Source organism: Oncorhynchus kisutch, linkage group LG25 (assembly GCF_002021735.2).
Source record: "Oncorhynchus kisutch isolate 150728-3 linkage group LG25, Okis_V2, whole genome shotgun sequence".
Classification (NCBI taxonomy): Eukaryota; Metazoa; Chordata; class Actinopteri; order Salmoniformes; family Salmonidae; genus Oncorhynchus; species Oncorhynchus kisutch.
Window position 1 is genome coordinate 34,769,909 of NC_034198.2, and position 14,387 is coordinate 34,784,295.

At 43.1% G+C, this 14,387-nt stretch overlaps 1 protein-coding gene and 1 non-coding gene across 2 annotated transcripts in view; one reads left to right on the forward strand and one right to left on the reverse strand.

Moving 5' to 3' along the window:
* Positions 1-14,387, reverse strand: part of LOC109889439 (dynein heavy chain 17, axonemal) — an 80,397-nt gene that overhangs the window by 3,622 nt on the left and 62,388 nt on the right. The window contains exons 67-75 of the mRNA XM_031804569.1: positions 9,626-9,819; positions 9,393-9,541; positions 9,165-9,292; positions 4,942-5,169; positions 3,673-3,864; positions 3,155-3,334; positions 2,899-3,081; positions 2,611-2,793; positions 1,117-1,260 (exon numbers count right to left, since the gene is read on the reverse strand). Of these exons, the coding sequence (XP_031660429.1) occupies positions 1,117-1,260; positions 2,611-2,793; positions 2,899-3,081; positions 3,155-3,334; positions 3,673-3,864; positions 4,942-5,169; positions 9,165-9,292; positions 9,393-9,541; positions 9,626-9,819 (1,581 nt within the window). The remainder of the gene's footprint in view (positions 1-1,116; positions 1,261-2,610; positions 2,794-2,898; positions 3,082-3,154; positions 3,335-3,672; positions 3,865-4,941; positions 5,170-9,164; positions 9,293-9,392; positions 9,542-9,625; positions 9,820-14,387) is intronic.
* On the forward strand, positions 11,072-11,125 carry LOC116357529 (U7 small nuclear RNA). The gene has a single exon (XR_004205549.1). It is a non-coding gene; the product is annotated as a U7 small nuclear RNA (small nuclear RNA).

The window sequence follows — 14,387 nt, forward strand, 5'->3', positions numbered from 1 at the left end:
ACATAACCTGAAAGGCCGCTCAGCAAGGAAGAAGCCACTGCTCCAAAACCGCCATAAAAAAAAAAAAGCCAGACTACGGTTTGAAAACTGCACATGGGGACAAAGATCGTACTTTTTGGATTAATGTCCTCTGGTCTGATGAAACAACAAAAATAGAACTGTTTGGCCATAATGACCATCGTTATATTTGGAGGAAAAAGGGGGAGGTTTGCAAGCCGAAGACACCATCCCGACCGTGAAGCATGGCAGCATCATGTTGTGGGGGTGCTTTGCTGCAGGAGGGACTGGTGTACTTCCAAAAATAGATGGCATCATGAGGTGGCGAAATTGTTAATATATTGAAGAAACATCTCAAGACATTCTGGAAGTTAAAGCTTTGGTTGCAAATGGGTCTTCCAAATGGACAATGACCCCAAGCATACTTCCAAAGTTGTGGCAAAATGGCTTAAGGACAACAAAGTCAAGGTGTTGAGGTGGCCATCGGAAAGCCCTGACCTCAATCCCATAGAAAATTTGTGGGCCAAACTGAAAAAGCGTGTGCAAGTAAGGAGGCCTACAGACCTGACTCAGTTACACCAGCTCTGTCAGGAGGACTGGGCCAAAATTCACCCAACTTATTGTGGGAAGCTTGTGGAAGGCTAACCGAAATGTTTTACTCAAGTTAAACAATTTAAAGGCAATGCTACCAAATACTAATTGAGTGCATGTACACTTGAGACACACTGGGAATTCATTCTTAAAATAAAGTGGTGATCCTAACTAACCTAAAACAGGGATTTTTTAAAATTAGGATTAAATGTCAGGAATTGTGAAACAGTTTAAATGTATTTGGCTGAAGTGTATGTCAACTTCTGACTTCAACTGTAGGTGCCAGGTGCAGCAGTTTGTGTCAAGAACTGCAACACTGCTTGGTTTTTCATCCTCAACAGTTTATCGTGTGTATCAAGCATGGTCCACCACCAAAAGGACATCCTGACAACTTGACACAACTGTCAACATGGGCCAGCATCCCTGTGGAATGCTTTCGACACCTTGTAGAGTCCATGGCCCGATGAATTGAGGCTGTTCTGAGGGCAAAAATGTCTCCTGATCAGAGAGTATATTATGGTGTTGTACCTTGATCCTGAGCAGCAGGTCTGCATACCAACCCCCCAGGCCCTGCAGGGAGGGGTAGGCAAGCTTGGTCCAGGACTCTGGCACCGTGTCCAGGAACAAAGCGTTACCCAGCTCCTCCATGTCAGTTGTGATTGTCAACTCACCCTACAGACACAGAGACGGACAGACAAGACAATGTCCCACCCAATGTTCCATCTGAGCTGCACACAGTATCCCCCGGGACTGCCTTGCAGAAATATCAGCCCACAGAGAGAAGCAGGAGATTGAACTTTATAGAGTAGTGGTCATCAACCAATCAATTGATCTCCAAGGCATTTCTTTTCCATTTTAAAAATGTATTTAAAAATCCTTGTTCCTATTATTATTTTTATTAGTCTCTGGCTGTTGGCAGTAGGTGCACCTGATATAGCTGCCCTGCGCACCAGGTAGGCGAACTGTTGCCATTTAATTTGTCTGAAGGTACACACTCTGCCCGCGGGCCCAGTGAGCAAATCAAGTGCACTATAGGCCTAGTGCTGGCCAATCGGATTGCTCAGACTACGGTGTCTGTAGTAAGTAGAAGGCATAAAATAACTTTCACTCTCCGTTCATTGGAGTAAAAACATGAATTTGTGCATGAGGCAGAAATAGTGCAGTGTGATGGGTTCTGACTTCTAAACTTGTAATATTGTTAATCATCAGGTATCCTATGGAAAGGAGAAGAGCCACAGTCTGCTTGTTACACCAGAAGTTAAATGGTTTTCTGTAGGAGGAATGTATATGAGGGAGTCAATTAAGGTTGGATATGAGCCAGGGGCTTGGAATGTTACTAAGTAAGGGAAAGGCACTGATAAAGGTGGAGAGCTATAGATTAGTGAGGAATAGGGGCAAAGGTCAGGTCACAGTAATGGAGAAGGAACAGATTATTACCCACATAACTTCCTGCCTAGCAATAAATATGTAATGTTTAGGGGGAAGGAGGAGACTTCACCTAAATTGGGGTATTTTATTGGGCTGATGGTGCCTGCATCTGATGGTCAGTCTCTGTGGAGGGACAGAGCAGCAGACTGAGGGTCTGCCTCTTACCACCCCTCCGCTCTCTTTCCTCAACTGACACTGACCATAAAGGAACACCATCTTCCAGCTGATGGCAAAATACGTATAGCATCTGTTAGGTTCGAAAAACTGAAGGACAACTATGAAAAGCTAAAACCAAGTTTATTCACCCAATGTGTACCCAATGTGTCAGACATGTTCCCACCAGCACAAGTGCTGGTGGGAACATGTATTTGTCTGTTGTGCTGGTGGGAACATGTCTGACGGGGCCGAATACTTTCGCAAGGCACTGTATTTTCACAACGTTCAAGTTTGCGCTCAGCAGACCTGAAATTTGCTCAGTGCTGGAAAGAATTTGCGGGAACATTGGACACACCATTCGCTGTACACTCCTTTCAGTTTGACTACAAACAACCACTGTGTCATGTCACACACATACACACTCTGTCTCTCCCGTACCTTGAGTCCGAGGTTGAGCTCTTTGAGAGAGCGCGTGATCTCCTTGGTGAGGAAGTTCATCCTCTCACACTCCTGGAAGGCCACGATTATGTAGGGAGTTCTCTCCTCCACCTTGGCCATTATCTCTATCATGTTGAAACCATCTGGCAGCTTCTCCAGGATCTCATCCAGGATGCCTTTCACCTTTAGGGGAAAACACAGGCAAACACAGTGGCATACACACACAGGTCAGGACTCTAGTGGGGGTTAATTAAAGGCTCTGAGGTGTGGTGATAGTGTTTTTCATACCTTCTCCTCTCTGGACACCCCTCCTCCCCCAGCTGCGTCTGACTCTTTGGGCTGCATCTCCAGCACGGTGCGGAACAGCTTCTCTGAGGTGATGGTGAGGAAGCCAATCTCAGCGTTGGGGTGGAGGCCGTACAAGTAGGGGCTCTCTGGAGGCAGCACCTCATCTATGTACATATGGTAGCCCTGGACACACATACTGAGGGTTACTGATAGGTAACAATATTTTTTGTTTAGTTGTCGTGTGTGTGTTCCAAACCTTGTAGTCAGAGTTGGGTGGTACAGGGAAGCTGGGTGCGAGGTACAGCTCTCCCTCCAGCATCTCAGGTCTGACATACTCCTCCAGATAGGTACGACACAACTTCCTGTCCCAGTCGTCTGTGATGTGGCCACCGTACATGATCTCCCCAAACAGATAGCGCAGGTCGTCCCACGGCACCTGGAGAGAGGGAGGTGGGGTGAGAGAATGGAGTGAGAGAGAGAGAGTGGGGTCAGACACACACTACAAGCATCGCCACCAATGTGCCCTGCTGCACAGAAACCAACCAAAATCTCAGCGATTCTTGAGCTTGGACGCTGACATTGTACACGATACAATGCAAACAGTATAGCAGCTTTCATTGATTTCAAAGGAAGCAGTCCCTCAATGGCTGATGGCTGTTGTGCAGCAGGGCCATAAAGCTCTATGCTGATTGAGAGATGGTGATGTCAGTCACACGTTCATTCACCTTGGAGTTGGCCTCCAGGTAGTTAGTGATGTCTCTCTCACTCACTCACCTTGGAGTTGGCCTCCAGGTAGTTGTAGAGGACGTTGACAGAGATGGTGAGGTCTCCGTTGTTGAAGGGGTAAGATCTGTTCCAACCCTGAGCTCCAAACTTCCTCCTCTCTGCCACCACAGCGTGGAAGTAGCACAATGCAAACAGAATCACCTTGAACTCTGACTCTTTAGAGCACATTTCCAGAGTGTCCTAACACACACGTAGAGATAAGGAAGAGATTACATTCAACTCAAATTCAATTTAAGTGTGTGCATGTACTGTACACTGAGTACACCAAACATTAGGAACACCTTCCTAATATTGAGTTGCACCCCTTAGGGATGCTGGCCCATGTTGACTCCAATGCTTCCCACAGTTGTGTCAAGTTGTGTCGATGTTTGGGTGATGGACCATTCTTAAAAAAAAAAAATGTACCCCTTTTTTTCTCCCCAATTTCGTGGTATCCAATTGTTAGTAGCTACTATCTTGTCTCACCGCTACAACTCCCGTACTGGCTCGGGAGAGACGAAGGTTGAAAGTCATGCGTCCTCCGATACACAACCCAACCAAGCCGCACTGCTTCTTAACACAGCGCGCATCCAACCCGGGCGCGATGAGACAAGGATATCCCTACCGGCCAATCCCTCCCTAACCTGGACGACGCTATGCCAATTGTGCGTTGCCCCACGGACCTCCCGGTCATGGCCGGTTACGACAGAGCCTGGGCACGAACCCAGAGTCTCTGGTGGCCCTTAACCACTGCGCCACCCGAGAGGCCCTGGGTGGTGGACCATTCTTGATACACACGGGAAAATGTTGAGCATGAAAAACCCAGCAGCATTGCAGTTCTTGACACAAACCGGTGCGCCTGGCACCTACTACCATACCCCGTTCAAAGGCACATAAATCTTTTGTCTTGCCCATTCACCCTCTGAATGGCACACGTCTCAAGGCTTAAAAATCCTTCTTTAACCTGTCTCCTCCGCTTCATCTACACTGATTGAAGTCGATTTAACAAGTGGCATCAATAAGGGATCCTAGCTTTCACTTGAATTCACCTGGTCAGTCGGTCATGGAAAGAGCATGTTTTGTAAACTCAGTGTATAAGCATAGTTGTCTCTGTTTCAGCACCAACTGGCAAAAATACTCTGATCTGATAGATTATTTAGGCACAATTTAGGGTTAGGAAAGTATGCATGAATCATTTAAAACAGGTTTGAAGAGCCTTTACGCATTCTTAATGTTTTGTAAAGTCAGTGTTTGTGTGTGAGCGTACATATGTGTTACCTGGTTGAAGAGATACAGGGCCTTGTGCAGGTTAGCTTGCATGCCGGTGGGCGGTTCGTTGGTGATCTTAATGCCATTCTCCAGCAGGCCCTGGGGGATGTAGTGCGACTCTGGCGTAGGCGAAGGCTCAGCTGACATGTACACGCGATAGTCATCATGGCTACCTATGCTGTAGCGCTCCACTAGTTTATCCAGGCTGCCCAGCCACTTGGCCACCAGGTGGATGTTCTACAAAGGGGAGGGTTTATTATTGAATACCTGGCGAGTAGTCTATATACACGGAACAAAAAATATAAACTGAACATTCAGAAATTTCAGAGTTTCCGTTCATGTACAGAAATCAGTCAATTCAAATAAATTCATTAGGCCCTTGTCTATGAATTTCACATGACTGGGAAAACCGATATGCATCTTCTGGTCACAGATACCTTAAAAAAAGGTAGGGGCGTGGATCAGAATACCAGTCAGTATCTCCTTCGCATAGAGTTGATCAGGCTGTTGATTGTGGCCTGTGGAAAGTTGTCCCACTCCTTTTCAATGACTGTGCGAAGTTGCTGGATATTGGGAACTGCAACAAATAGTCGATCCAGAGAATCCCAAACATGCTCAATGGATGACATTGTCTGTTGAGTATGCAGGCCATGGAAGAACTGGGACATTTTCAGCCACCAGGAAGTGCGTACAGATCCTTGCGACATGGAGCCGTGCATTATCATGCAGAAACATGAGGTGATGGCGGCGGAAGAATGGCCCGACAATGGGCCTCAGGATCTTGTCACGGTATCTCTGTGCATTCAAATTTGCCATTGATAAAATGCAATTGTGTTTCTTGTCCATAGATTTTGACTGCCCATACCATAACCCCACTGCCACCATGGGGCACTCTGTTCACAACGTTGACATCAGAAAATCACTCGCACACACGACACCACACACACACTGTCTGCCATCAGCCCGGTACAGTTGAAACCAGGATTCATCTGTAAAGAGCACAGTCAGGTAAAGACCCTGGTGAGGACGACGAGCATGCAGATGAGCCTCCCTGAGACGGTTTCTGACAGTTTGTGTAGAAATTCTTCAGTTGTGAAAACCCACAGTTTCATCAGCTGTCCAGTGGCTGGTCTCAGATGTGGAGGTCCAGGGCTGGCGTGGTTACACATGGTCTGCGGTTGTAAGGCCAGTTGGACGTACTGCCAAATTCTCTAAAACAACGTTGGAGACGGCTTAAGGTAGAGAAATGAACATTCAATTCTCTGGCAACAGCTCTCGTAGACTTTCTGCAGTCAGCATGCCAATTGCAATCCCTCAAAGCTTGAGACCGCTGTGGCATTGTGTTGTGTGACAAAACTGCACATTTTAGTGGCCTTTTATTGTACTCAGCACAAGGTGCACCTGTGTAATGATCGTGCTCTTTAATCAGCTTCTTGATATGCCACACCTGTCAGGTGGATGGATTATCTTGGAAAAGGAGAAATGCTTACTAACAGGGATGTAAACATATTTGTCCACATAATTTGAGAGAAATAAGCTTTTTGTGCGTATCGAACATTATCTGGGATCTTTAATTTCAGCTCATGAAACATGGGACCAAAACTTTATATGTTGCGTTTAGATTTTTGCTCATTGTAGTTAGTCTACAACTAGTCTATATGAGGTTACAATTGCAGTTTAATAACAACCAGAGCCATATAAAGCAACAGGCAAAAATATCCTTCACAAAATATTCCATGACAATGGATGCGTCCCAAATGGCACCCGTATTATAGGACCCTATCAAATCTGCCATGCGGAGAACGCAGACAGAATCATGGAATTCAGACATTAAAACGGGAATTCAACAATATTCAAAAATGTATTGAACTTAGTAGGAAATCAACTAAATATATTGAATTTATTAGAAAATGTATGAATTTGCCCAAGATTATCATAAGAGATTAACAAAATGCATCATTGATTCCTATTTTCCTTCAACTTTCTGAATAGGCAATGCAGGAATGCCCCTCTCTGTGTTACACTGTCACACCGAGAAGATTGAACGACTGCTAGTCTTTAAGTAAACTGCGGTGTCTTAATCCAATAATACACAGGAAGCCTGGCCAACCCTAGCTGTAAGCAAGAGTGTCGGATCTGCTGGCTAGTAGCCTTTAGTGATGATGCCAATGATAACCTTCAACAATTAAATGTTAACTACAGAGTAGTCTATGTGGACCTGACAGAACAATATTATGATTATTTGCATCAATGCAGTGGCGATTTGTTTATCAAACTCTGCAATCACATGTGCACTACAGAAACACCACTAACCAAACAAGTAACTTGCTGGTGCACACTTGAATTAAAGGGCATCAACATCCAAAAATGAACATTTCTTAGATTTTTCCCAAACCTCAAAAGAGGTCTCCTGATGTGGTTTAAGTATGGTTGTGGACTTAGAACAGACAATGTTGTTGTTTTTCTATTAAACAAGTGTGATTTTGAGAGTGAAAACCTGAAAAAACTAAATGGAGAAAATGGAATTTGGGGGAAAAAAATGTATGGAATTAGGCAAAAAATAAAAAAATAACCTAAGAACCTACTATTCTCCGGCCTATATACAGTGGGGCAAAAACGTATTTAGTCAGACACCAATTGTGCAAGTTCTCCCACTTAAAAAGATGAGAGGCCTGTAATTTTCATCATAGGTACACTTCAACTATGACAGACAAAATGAGAAAAGAAATCCAGAAAATCACATTGTAGGATTTTTTATGAATTTATTTGCAAATTATGGTGGAAAATAAGTATTTGGTCACCTACAAACAAGCAAGATTTCTGGCTCTCACAGACCTGTAACTTCTTCTTTAAGAGGCTCCTCTGTCCTCCACTCGTTACCTGTATTAATGGCACCTGTTTGAACTTGTTACCAGTATAAAAGACATCTGTCCACAACCTCAAACAGTCACACTCCAAACTCCACTATGGCCAAGACCAAAGAGCTGTCAAAGGACACCAGAAACAAAATTGTAGACCTGCTCCAGGCTGGGAAGACTGAATCTGCAGTAGGTAAGCAGCTTGGTTTGAAGAAATCAACAGTGGGAGCAATTATTAGGAAATGGAAGACATACAAGACCACTGATAATCTCCCTTGATTTGGGGCTCCACGCAAGATCTCACCCCGTGGGGTCAAAATGATCACAAGCAAGCAAAAATCACAAGCAAAAATCCCAGAACCACACGGGGGGACCTAGTGAATGACCTGCAGAGAGCTGGGACCAAAGTAACAAAGCCTACCATCAGTAACACACTACGCCGCCAGGGACTCAAATCCTGCAGTGCCAGAGAGCATTTGGATGATCCAGAAGAAGATTGGGAGAATGTCATATGGTCAGATGAAACCAAAATATAACTTTTTTTGTCCTTGTGTTTGGAGGACAAAGAATGCTGAGTTGCATCCAAAGAACACCATACCTACTGTGAAGCATGGGGGTGGAAACATCATGCTTTGGGGCTGTTTTTCTGCAAAGGGACCAGGACGACTGATCCGTGTAAAGGAAAGAATGAATGGGGCCATGTATCGTGAGATTTTGAGTGAAAACCTCCTTCCATCAGCAAGGGCATTGAAGATGAAACGTGGCTGGGTCTTTCAGCATGACAATGATCCCAAACACACCGCCCGGGCAACGAAGGAATGGCTTCGTAAGAAGCATATCAAGGTCCTGGAGTGGCCTAGCCAGTCTCCAGATCTCAACCCCATAGAAAATCTTTGGAGGGAGTTGAGTCTGTGTTGCCCAGCAACAGCCCCAAAACATCACTGCTCTTGAGGAGATCTGCATGGAGGAATGGGCCAAAATACCAGCAACAGTTGTGTGAAGACTTACAGAAAACGTTTGACCTCTGTCATTGCCAACAAAGGGTATATAACAAAGTATTGAGAAACTTTTGTTATTGACCAAATATTTATTTTCCACCATCATTTGCAAATAAATTCATAAAAAAATCCTACAATGTGATTTTCTGGATTTTTTTTCTCATTTTGTCTGTCATAGTTGAAGTGTACCTATGATGAAAATTACAGGCCTCTCTCATCTTTTTAAGTGGGAGAACTTGCACAATTGGTGGCTGACTAAATACTTTTTTGCCCCGCAGTAGTTGAATAGGTTTCGATTTGAGATGAAGACAATAACTTGCACGCTGTTTAAACTCCAGCCTGTGAGTAAGGAGTAAGTGGTGCCCATTCAGTGTACCTGCAGTATAACCCAGTGTCCTTCTCTAGCTGCCATGTTCAGAGCAGCCTCGGCCACCACCTCCTGGCCCTGACCCAGAGACACGTTGTGGAACTTCCCGTTGTCAAAGGTGAAACCCATCTTCTTACCTGGACCAAATGACAGGATGGCAGGTTAGACATGAAACAGATAGGGTTCAAGGTCCTACAGCAAGTATGTGTGTGTGTGTGTGTGCGTGCGTGCACATACCTAGAGCTTCCACATCTTTGAGGGGGTCGACTCCCGGGGAGAGGATGAAGAACATGGGAGTAGACGAGCTGCTCTCCTCAAATGATACAGCGAACTCCACGCTCCTCCCCTCCACGTACTTTGTACCCATCTTCTCCTCCACAAAGGTACTACAACACACATAACAAACACTCAACATTACCAGAACAAACATCTGCTTCCTTTACACTGGTGTATGTGTGTGTGTCTTGTACCTGACTGCGTAGGACATCCGGTCCGGTCTCATACACCTCATCATGCAGAGTTTCTGGAGGCCCGTCTTGTTCTTCCACTCCTGAGGAAACTTTTCCTTCTCCGGAGCCTCCGACTCAACAAACTTCTTCCAGCGCTTTGCAGATCCCTCCATGTCCCGGTCCAGGTTCTTAAACTCATCAAACTCCGACAGGGCCTGACACACACACATACATACACAAACCTCTATTACTCAGCTCTGCAGGTGGATAGTGTGTGTCAGTAGAGTGTGTGTGTGTGTGTGATTGTCTGTACACTCTCAGAAATAAAGGTGTACAAACGCTTGTCACTGTAGTGGTATGTAATTTATATATTTAGTTATAGGTACATCAATGTACCCTTGCCTTTTTAGGGTACCACCACATTGACAAGGTAATTTGTTCCTTTTAAGTGGCAAAAAGGTTTTTGGGTGTTGTTTTAACACTGTAGGGTGTAAAGCCTTTTTGCATATTTCCCAGGATGTCTTTCAAGTAAATCTGAGTTACCAGTACCACCCATGACTGTTTTTGCCAGTGACTGAGTCATGGTTGTGGCTTTCAGTTCTGTAGCCTTCACTAAGTTAATATTTGATCATTGAAATTCAACTCTTTATGACAACACATTACATACAGGTAACTGCCAAAATAATGGAAACACTTCAGTAAATGAGGGACACAACGTATATTGAAAGCAGGTGCTTCCACACAGGTGTGGTTCCTGAGTTAATTAAGCAATTAACACCCCATCATCCCACATGAAATACTACAGTTTACTATAGAATACTACAGTAATTACTATAGAATTCTATAGCAATGTCAGCCATGACCTTAGATATCTCTGTTTTCTATATATTTTGGTTAGGTCAGGGTGTGACTAGGGTGGGTACTCTAGTTTTTGTATGTCTAGGGTTTTTGTAGGTCTAGGGTTTTTTGTATGTCTATGTTAGTCTGATATGGTTCCCAATCAGAGACAGCTGTTTATCGTTGTCTCTGATTGGGGATCATATTTAGGCACCCCCTTTTCCCACTTTCTGGTGTGGGATCTTGACTATGTGTAGTTGCCTGTCAGCACTATTTTGTATAGCGTTTTGTTTGTTCTTTATTTGTTTTGTTTAGTGAGTTTCCGTTTATTAAAATATGTGGAACGCTGCGCCTTGGTCTCATTCATACGACGAACGTGACAAGCAATCTGTAGTATACTACAGTCAGCAAAAACACTACACTTTAAATATAGTAAATACTAGAGTATTTAATTTGCATATACCATGCCCATTCCCCTCCCCCATTTCACAATTTGTGCCACCCATAAATGAGAAAGCTAAATGCCAAGTATTGACCATATTGTGTTCCCTACAGGTTATAGAAAAGAGCAGAAGCTCTGAACTATCTGTTCAGACCCCAGTACAACCTACCTACCTACCTACAGTCTGGAAATGTTACTCTTTTAGTATTTCTCCAGTAGGTTTCCTGAAGGAGAAAGCCCACTTATATGTCAAAGATAATAAAACAAAAACACTATAGTAAATACTACAGTAATGTCTGCAAAAATACTACAGTACACTACAATCTGCAAAAACACTACATTAATTACTATAGTATATACTTCAGCTCTTACTACAGTAGTTATACTATAATTAACTGTAAATACTACAGTATTAAAAAACTATACAGTGAATCCTACAGTAAATTCCACAAAAACACTACAGTAAATACTATAGAATTAATACCATTGTATACTATAGTATATTTTCATTTGGGATGCTTTGGGTCATGTACAAAAATGCTGGGCAGGCCATTATTTTGGCTACCATAGCTATGTCCCCATTGGATAACAATGCCCCAACCCACAGGGCACGAGTGGTCACTGAATAGTTGATTGCTCCATGCTTGATTGTTCATCTTGATCATAATAGATTCATCAAGTATATGGTTTGGCTACGTAAATTAATCTACACGCAGCCAGAGCCAGTAGCAGCAGCATCGCCCTTGCAAAAGAAAACGCTACAGATTGGCAAGTGAAACGCACACTGGGCACTCTGATTGGACCAGCAAACTGTCAATCAACACAGGGGTGAGCTAGCAACAGATTGTTGATTTGTTGTACAGCTATAGGTTCCGGTGCAGCACAAACGTCAAAATGTGAGAGAGGATTGCCATAATAAATAAATATGCAGCTCCCAAAAAAGTGGTGATTAAGAAAATTAACACTTTACTTTTCAAGCTCACCAGCAATGGTGGCAAAAATTACTAGCATAGGTCTACTGGTCTTTTGGTATGTAACAATTGCTTCATATTGATAATTTACTTATGAAGCTTGTATTTGGAATGTGTTGTTAAAATCCAATATTACCGTGGCGAAGAGGTGCTGCTCTTCACGTGCAGTCTACAGACTCCCGCCAGGAGCTTTTTTTCTTCCTCTTGTTGAAATAAAATATTTTCTGTTGCTTTCACACGTTTAAATGCATAGGCCCTATGTGGTAAATCTATATTTCATCTAATACTACAATATTCCATTGCCTTACTGTATATTACTGTATATTACTGTATATTGCAACACCTAGACATTTCTGTTTCATGTTTGATAGGCCTACGATACATTTTCATTTTATAGCCAACCATTTCTTACCCTGCTCTGAGTGGGTGTGATGTTTATAGTGCACATGAACATTCACAAGACTCATGAGGTAGAAGTTATGTTTATTTAATTCAATATATAGTTTAATTTGTTCATGTTTCCCCGGGTTATGTCAGAGTTGCGTGTGTCTGTCCAATGTCTGTCATTTTTGTTGCGCCTTAGTGCGCATAGAAATAGGCGACGTGGCCTGTGTTCCACGCTTTGGAGTTGGAACATTGAATAAGATAAAATGATTGTTCCATGTATGCATGGTGTTGGTATATCATTAATAATCATTACGTCTAATTAAGACCAATGTCGCAATGGATGTGGAAATTTCCTTTAACGTTGTAGAACCACTTTATTGGTTGTATGGTCCTGGGGGCCAAGTTTGAGCTCCTGTCCGGTAGCCTCGATAGACAATGATTTGTAGTTTAACAAGTTGTTGCATGTATACAGTTGAAGTCGGAAGTTTACATACACCATAGCCAAATACATTTAAACTCCTGACATTTAATCACATTCCCAGTGGGTCAGAAGTTTACATACACTCAATTAATATTTGGTAACATTGCCTTTAAAATTGTTTAACTTGGGTCAAACGTTTCGGGTAGCCTTCCACAAGCTTCCCACAATAAGTTGGGGGAATTTTGGCCCATTCCTCCTGACAGAGCTGGTGTAACTGAGTCAGGTTTGGAGGCCTCCTTGCTCGCACATGCTTTTTCAGTTCTGCCCACAAATTATCTATAGGATTGAGGTCAGGGCTTTGATGGCCACCTCAACACCTTGACTTTGTTGTCTTTAAGCCATTTTGCCACAACTTTGGAAGTATGCTTGGGGTCATTGTCCATTTGGAAGACCCATTTGCGACCAAGCTTTAACTTCCTGACTGATGTCTTAAGATGTTGCTTCAATATATCCACATAATCTTCCTTTCCTCAGGATGCCATCTATTTTGTGAAGACCACCAGTCTCTCCTGCAGCAAAGCACTCCCACAACATGCTGCCACCCCCGTGCTCCCCCTTTTTCCTCCAAACATAACGATGGTCATTATGGCCAAACCGTTCTATTTTTGTTTCATCAGACCAGAGGACATTTCTCCAAAAAGTATGATCTTTGTCCCCATGTGAAGTTGTAAACCGTAGTCTGTTTTTTTAATGCCGGTTTTGGAGCATTGGCTTCTTCCTTGCTGAGAGGCCTTTCAGTTTATGTCGATATAGGACTCATTTTACTGTGGATATATATACTTTTGTACCTGTTTCCTCCAGCATCTTCACAAGGTCCTTTGCTGTTGTTCTGGGATTGATTTCCACTTTTCGCACCAAAGTACGTTCATCTCTAGGAGACAGAATGCGTCTCCTTCCTGAGCGGTATGACGGCTGCGTGGTGCCATGGTGTCAAATTATGTCAATTAGTCTATCAGAAGATTCTAAAGCCATGACATAATTTTCTGGAATTTTCCAAGCTGTTTAAAGGCACAGTCAACTTAGTGTCTATAAACTTCTGACCCACTGGAATTGTGACACAGTGAATCATAAGTTAAATAATCCGTCTGTAAACAATTGTTGGAAAAATTACTTGTGTCGTGCACAAAGTAGATGTCCTAATCGACTTGCCAAAACTCTAGTTTGTTAACAAGTCATTTGTGGAGTTGTTGAAAAACGAGTTTTAATGACTCCAACCTATGTGTATGTAAACATCCGACTTCAACTGTATATATATATATTTTTTACTTGACTTGCGACTTGAAAACTTGTGACTCGACTTGCTCTTAGAATGCACGACTTTGACTCGAGTCTTGACCCGTTCTACCTTGGACCCGACTTGAGACTTACTTGTGACTCAAATAATAGTGACTTGGTCCCACCTCTGGCAATAAGTCCAACTTCTAACAGCTTGGATTAGTTTAGAAAAATATGTTATTTGTCTTTGTCAAAAAAAAAAAATCTAAATGCACTTGCATATCTGAGCTATCTTTTTTGCAGGTGCATGGTAACAGTTGAATAAGATGAGAAAAAAGCAGGAACCCGTAAACACTGCCCTTGATTGTATCACTGCTCTTTAAGAAGCTTTATTTATCGGCCTCACGGCCTTCGTCAGGGCTTTTGAGGCTGTTACGTAAAGCTTATTAA